General features: G+C 33.5%; 1 protein-coding gene across 1 annotated transcript; it reads left to right on the plus strand.

Moving 5' to 3' along the window:
- The first annotated feature begins 358 nt into the window (after positions 1 to 358).
- LOC113506460 lies at positions 359 to 5,818 on the plus strand. Its single transcript, XM_026889308.1, has 3 exons — positions 359 to 574; positions 1,454 to 1,572; positions 4,552 to 5,818. Exons 1-3 carry the CDS (start codon positions 403 to 405, stop codon positions 4,564 to 4,566), a joined length of 306 nt encoding a protein of 101 aa, XP_026745109.1. The 5' UTR covers positions 359 to 402; the 3' UTR covers positions 4,567 to 5,818.
- Positions 5,819 to 6,649: the final 831 nt, after the last annotated feature.

Consider the following 6,649-nt stretch of genomic DNA (forward strand, 5'->3'; position numbering starts at 1 on the left):
GTTTTCTGAGTAACTAATTGTTAATCGCTTTTTGGTAATTAACAAAGTGAAATTAATATATTTCGTAGATATTTTACCGTCACTTAGGTTGATGTAAAAATGCGGTATGAGTAGGTAATGTGTGAGAAGAAAATTTAATTTTGTTGAAAATATAGCTTTAGTAAGTCGGTTATGAAAGTTGTCAAGTGCTAGTTAGACTTAAGACTTTGAGTACATCAATCACACTGGCACGGCTACAAGTCGTCCCACCATTTTTATGCATATTTTGTTAATTATTGATTTTTTTTTTCTAATAGGTACAGAAGGGGCATTTAAAACACCGGGTATTTAATAAAATTCAACATTTTCCTAAATACATTCAAAATTGTACTTTATGCGATTAAAGTTAAGTTTTAAATTAGGATGCTCAAGAATAACCTAAGTTTTTGTTCCCACAGGCGATCTGAAACAACTTCGACCAGTAAACGGCCATCGCAAAGCGTAGTGCAAGTAGACGCTCAAGGAAGGAGGTTCCTAATCGCTTACCCTTCGGAGAAACTCGAAACCAAACCTGACATTCTCAACCCTAAAGCTGGTACGTTAAGCTCACTTTTCAATAGCAAGAATACCTCTGTAATATTTTTAATTTTAATAAAGGATCAGTTTGTAGTTTAATTAAATGTAAGGCTGTTGCTTAGACAAATAATGGAGTTGCAGGAAATGAGATAATATGCTGTTCATTTTGTAAAACTTGTTGAAAAATAGAGGAGAAAATGTATCTCTTTGTGTACAAGACCTCGTTTTTTTTATAATTAGAGATCTTCAACTGTCATTTAAAGAGTTGAGTTGAAGTTACCAGGCCAGGATAACATATGTATGAAAAGTTTTTTTATGTGCGTTATAATGAGTTCTAGCGAATAAATTACAAATGGGTTATGAAAAATAGATGTAGCAGCAAATTTCATGAGAACCGGTCAAACCGTTTCGGAGGAGTTCAATACTATATTACAAGAATTTATTAATAGTAATATAATTATATTAATAAATTGAATTCCGTTTCAGCACCACACAGTTTTGTGACCATAATACTAACACATTTAATTTTTTAAAGCCATTTGTCTCGGAACAACCTATTCTTTGCTAGAGCCGCGAGCTCTGGTGCACAAAGGGTAAAAGAAGGAACAATATGGGTGGTTTGAAACTCCCTTCCACTCAACCCAAAGCGGGAAGAGTCAATTGTAATGACCTTGTCACGACTGTCACAGATGTAGATGTTCCGAAACACGGAGGAACTCGTTATGACAAAGATGGTCACCGGTCTATGGACCAACCGCGTCAAGCGTAGCTTAAGCTGTGATCGATTCACTTATGCGGTTATAGCTTAGCCAAGGTATCCCGTCCGAAAAGAAGGTTTACCACAATGTGTACCTTTACTGTTTGTCTATTATTAGTCTATTATTATCTTGATGTGCAGATAACGAACCTCCCCGCGTCGTGCTGGAGTCCAGTGACAGTAAGACGTACAGCATCAGGGAGGCGAGCAGCGAGCCCCACAAGTCCGCCTACAGCCCACCGCCGGCTGCTGATGAAATGGTAAGGAGTATACTTTGACGTTTTCAGGTAAAGGCAAAAAACAGCATTGGCCAATTGCAATAAATTAAATAAAAAGGAAAAACAAGAGAATTAAGTATAATACAAAAGAAAAGAAAGGAGAAGAAGATGTTTTACAATTAATTTAAGAATTTTGAGTATGTCATCGAATAACCAAGATTAAACTGAACGTCAGAGGTAAGAAATGGATTCATTAGAAAAATGACTTACTTTGGGGTTTTAATATTTCTTATATCTATTGTTATAACAATCTACTACCTGATTGAAAAACGGACTCCCTGAAGAGTTGTTTGAAATAGCGATACATGCATTTCTTGTAGATCAGAATAGCGTTAAAGCTCTCCTTTTTCTTCAAAAAACGATATATGGTTCCATATTCCATATGAAATAAGAATACTTGAAGAGCATATTACATCACGATACGTCCGCTATCGGTCAGAACTCAAACGAACCAAGTTTAAATACTAAGAACCAAGGTCAATAAGGCTATTTGGATGGTTGAAAACGTGTATTCAACTTCGCATATTGCAATATTCCCTTCTCTATCTCAATAATCCGTATCATATCTTGGTCCAACCAGACAAATAGCCGATACTATCCCCAACGAGTACTCCATTGAAATGTAGGATTTACATAATTTACATGATCACCTAAGTTATCAAATGGTTCTGTCATCCGCGAATACTTTGCATTGGATAGTTCTTTGTAAAAGATTTAATCCCAGAAAGACTGGACTGAATTAAGAATCAATTCTTCAGGGAAATGGACTCGGATCAGTATGCTTCAATAATTTGAAAGTCAGTCGATGTATGGAACTATATTTTAATAACTCACTATGAATTCGTACGTTTATATTCAAGAATGGCACTGAATCAAAATTAGAGTGTTAAGAAGTCATCTTGTCTTTTGTCTTGTCAAGTGGAATGGAGAGACAAATAGATTGTAATGAAGTCGCAAAAGAGACTTTGGTAAAAATGACAAAAACAATCTCATTAGATTTTTCGTGAGGTAGTTAGTTTATTATGAGTTAAATGAAGTTTTACCTACGCGCAATTACCTGTATTTTCCGACTAGTTTCGGACCTAACTGGATTCCTTAATCATGAGATGTCGCTAATCGAAGTCGCGTCGATGTAAATACATAAAATATAAATTGATCAAGTGAGTGAGACCCTTATATGAAGCTTTGGTTTCCCATCTCATTTCCACAACTTTCCCATTTTTGCTTGAGGTACAGGTACAAAATTAATTTTCATTGCACATTGTTAATCTTAAACAACTTCGATACAATTATTAAATGAATTGATACCCTTTCATTAAAATTTAATTAAAATGTTTTCGTATCACAAAAGTTTCGAAGAATTTTCTCATTTAATTCGACCCAAATCTGTTCGAAGCTGTTTGTAAATGTATAATGTTAAACTTTATGAAATTTTATTGACACTTAAATGATTGCACTCTGTTACTTTGTAGAATTTGTATTTATACTAGCTGATCCTAAGAATTTGGGGGCCTTTGAAAAAATTCAGTAAAACAAAAACGCGATTGTAAATTGAGATATGTGCCATCTTATCATTCAAATTGGATCAAACTATTAGGGTTCACAAAATATTATTAAAATAGGTTAAGCCGTTTATCAGTCCATAGCGAACAAAAAACGAGTCCTACACGGGGATCGAAGCCGCCACACGTTGGTTCTGTCGTGACGACCTCAACAACTCCGCTATTCGTGAACTCCATTAATCTATTGTTTCATTCTTTTACAAGCATAGTGTATAATTGCTCTGGTTCATGAGAAGTCCAGTCGCAATAACTGTTAGATAATGATTAGATACCTATCGTCGCACATCAAATCAATATGTACATACATATTATTTTGCATCAGTATTATGTACTATACCATTGCAGAAAAAAGATTGGTTATTACAACTTCCAGGAGGAGCAATGATGGGTATGTGTTTCAGGCTAACTTATTGCCTATGCATATCAGAATTATCAGAAAATTACATATTATAACAGTTGCTGGAATTTAGAGCGGCAACTATGTGCATAATAATTCGATCTTTGAAACCCTAGTTCACATAAATACTTTGTTTAGTCCTAGCTACCGCATTAGGTTAAGTAACCTGTAATGGTAGATGAGTGTGATAATTAAATAAATAAATAACTTTCTTTGCAATATTCGTCACGAATTTCATCTGACAGTTAAAGAGGACAGCCGGTTTACTTGTTACCGACTGAAACTAGCAGAATTTTTTCTCCTTTTCAATGGGAACTAGGGTGGCTTGATAAAAAATCTACTGCATTTCTCGGAAACCATTTTTTTGGGGTACGTAACAAGAGGCTTACGGTACCCTATTACTAAACTTTTGTATTTTTGTCTGTCAGTGGAATGTGACTCTTAAACCTTAATAAATAGACTTCAAAAACAAGGGGGTTATTAATTCGTCTGTATTTTTCTTTTTTTGTTCACGCAAATCGTTGCTGCGTGAAACGATTTTGATGATTCTTCTTTAAATCAACGTTAAATAGTTGACACTTGGTTCCATAGAAATTGGATCTATTTTTGCTCAGCTATTTTTATATTGGGACTTATGTATTTTTTTTTTGTGTAACAAATTATTGTGCTGTGTGTTTAGACAACACGTGTCGATTTCTTTTTATTGTTATTATTTTCGGTATTTATTAATAAACATACTTTACACCAATTCCTTCACTGAGAAAGCAGGTTCTTTCTAAATTGGCTTACTTTAACAACCTTTTATTCATGACTGTACTGAGCGCTTCATGCGAGGCCTGCTACCATAACTTAAAGACTACTGTTGAAGTTGCGGAATAGAGAAAGCTCACTACTCCGTGTAGCGCGCTGTCCCGCTCACACTATTTCAACAGTAATTTAAAAGGAGGTTGTAGAAATAATAACTTTATATTTTTTTTTACATATGTTGATGTATTGTTACAGATGCCGGTGAGATAGCATACGGAGGAAGCTCAGTGCGATCTGTAAATATTGTTCCAAAGACTATAATTGTAAATTCCAAAGAATGCCAACAATTAAATATATTTAAGATAATATAGAATTTATAGAAAAACTCTTCCATATCAACTTAATATTTGTAAATTTCTCGAGATTTAATCGTGAAGGCGTTTTTTATTTGTGTGTTTTTATTTTAAGCTGCATCAGATGGTTTAGCTTCGATGTAATTTAAATTAATTACATTATTGTCATTTTTTCTCTAGCCTCAAACGAAGCTAAGCTTGTATTATGAGTACTAGAACAAATATACAAACATTTTATAGTTAAATTACACCCAGAGACAGAACAAATGATAGTGCTTTGGGTTGAGCGGAGTGGATTTTCATACTTTTACTGACTAAAACCTACCCAAGCCTTCGTGTACCAAGGCCATGGTAACCCTTTCGGACAATCCCGCTGCCCTGGCAGGAGTCAGCCCTAATGGGCTCCTCAGCTTGCTGTAGTCTCTTTCGTTCGGCACGGGATGATCCTTGTCGGGCGGTGAGCTACCCACCACTCATCACATATCTACCCTGACATATCACACAATAAATATATGATGTAATCAATTATTTCCACAAATGCATATCACATTTTTGAATAGCTTAATATGCACAAAACTCTTTGCAATTCGTTAAATGCAACAATCAATTCGTTTTAAATGTTTCGCGAGTAACTCGTAAATATTAAAATTGTTTGGCGAAAAACACGAAAATAAATCGTTTCAGAAATTGAAATTGATTTCAGTAACCATGGTGGCTATGTAAAATATTTCAATTTTGGTATTACGACGAATTTAAGTTGTTTACAAACGGGAGTTACGATTGTTTCAACAAGTTTTATTTTATTGGACTGTTGTATTTTGCTATTCTGTTCATTTTGCTGAGAGTTTACTTTTTGTGAGGAAATATAAGTTTCTAAGTTTGCTCTAAGCATGTTACGATCCTATAGTTATTAATAGAGAAATCTCTGTCGGCAATGCATGGAAGTGTAAATAAAAAAAAGGCTGCCTTTAATGCTATTCTTTATGTGTTTTCTTTAAGACTTCTTTTAAATACGGGAAGAGTTCTGTTAAAGACTTCTCAACAAAGTATGAATGATGATAAAACTATTATATTACCTCTGTACTAGCTCTCACCCCCGACTTTGTTTGCGCTCTTTGGATGTAGTGTTATATACAAGACTTCTAATGAATTTATTTTTCGTGTTTATACTGGCAGTTATTTCTTTCAAAATAATTTTGCATTTTTATACATAGTATTTTATCGAGTTTTTTTTTTATATTGTAAGTTAATTATAAAGAAGCTAATAAATAACATTTTCACTAATAATATGGCTTTAACACTTATTTTAAGTTACGTCTAACACTAATTAAGTTACAACTTATTAATTAAGTTTATAATATAAAAAGTCAAAGTAAAATTAAGTAAGCACTTGTACATAAAATAAAAAAATGTTTTAAAAAACGCTTTCAAGACGACAATCTCCGAACTATAGCATAAGAGAAAACTATGTGAATTATGTGATTATAATAAAGGTTGGATTATTAAATAAAGTTACGATTTTTATACATTCGTTTGATTACGCACTTGACCTTTGACCTTTGAATTGGATAAGGCTGTGTTTACAATCATGGAAGTGGATATATTTTTCCACCTTTAGTCGAAGTTCTTTATTATGTGCTTGACTGTACAAAATTAAATATATAAACTTGAGTCCTGGAGAGACCTAGCCAGATTATTCTCTTGAGCCAGGATTAAAACTCACTTAATATAACGTTACGTAACTAACTTAGGGCCGATTTTTCAATCGCCAGATAACTTTTATCTGACGAATATGTTTTGACAGATTTTGTATAGCATATATGTCAGACGGCCATATTTTGAATTATGAATTAGTCGAAATAATATGAACACTAGTGGTATTTACGCCATACACCAGATCAAATTCTATCTAAGGCTTAATTTATTATACTTATACATATGTACCTACTAAGTGTATTTTCTTGCAATCGAAATACATAAGTATTAAATTACAAAACTAC

This window comes from Trichoplusia ni (assembly GCF_003590095.1).
Source record: "Trichoplusia ni isolate ovarian cell line Hi5 chromosome 16 unlocalized genomic scaffold, tn1 tig00001966_group15, whole genome shotgun sequence".
NCBI classification, from domain to species: domain Eukaryota; kingdom Metazoa; phylum Arthropoda; class Insecta; order Lepidoptera; family Noctuidae; genus Trichoplusia; species Trichoplusia ni.

Excerpts from the sequence above, each read along its gene's own strand:
- LOC113506460 (XM_026889308.1), top strand. The coding sequence starts at position 403 with ATGCTCAAGAATAACCTAAGTTTTTGTTCCCACAGGCGATCTGAAACA. Across the intron at positions 575-1,453 it reads CATTCTCAACCCTAAAGCTG|ATAACGAACCTCCCCGCGTC; the intron begins GTACGTTAAGCT and ends CTTGATGTGCAG.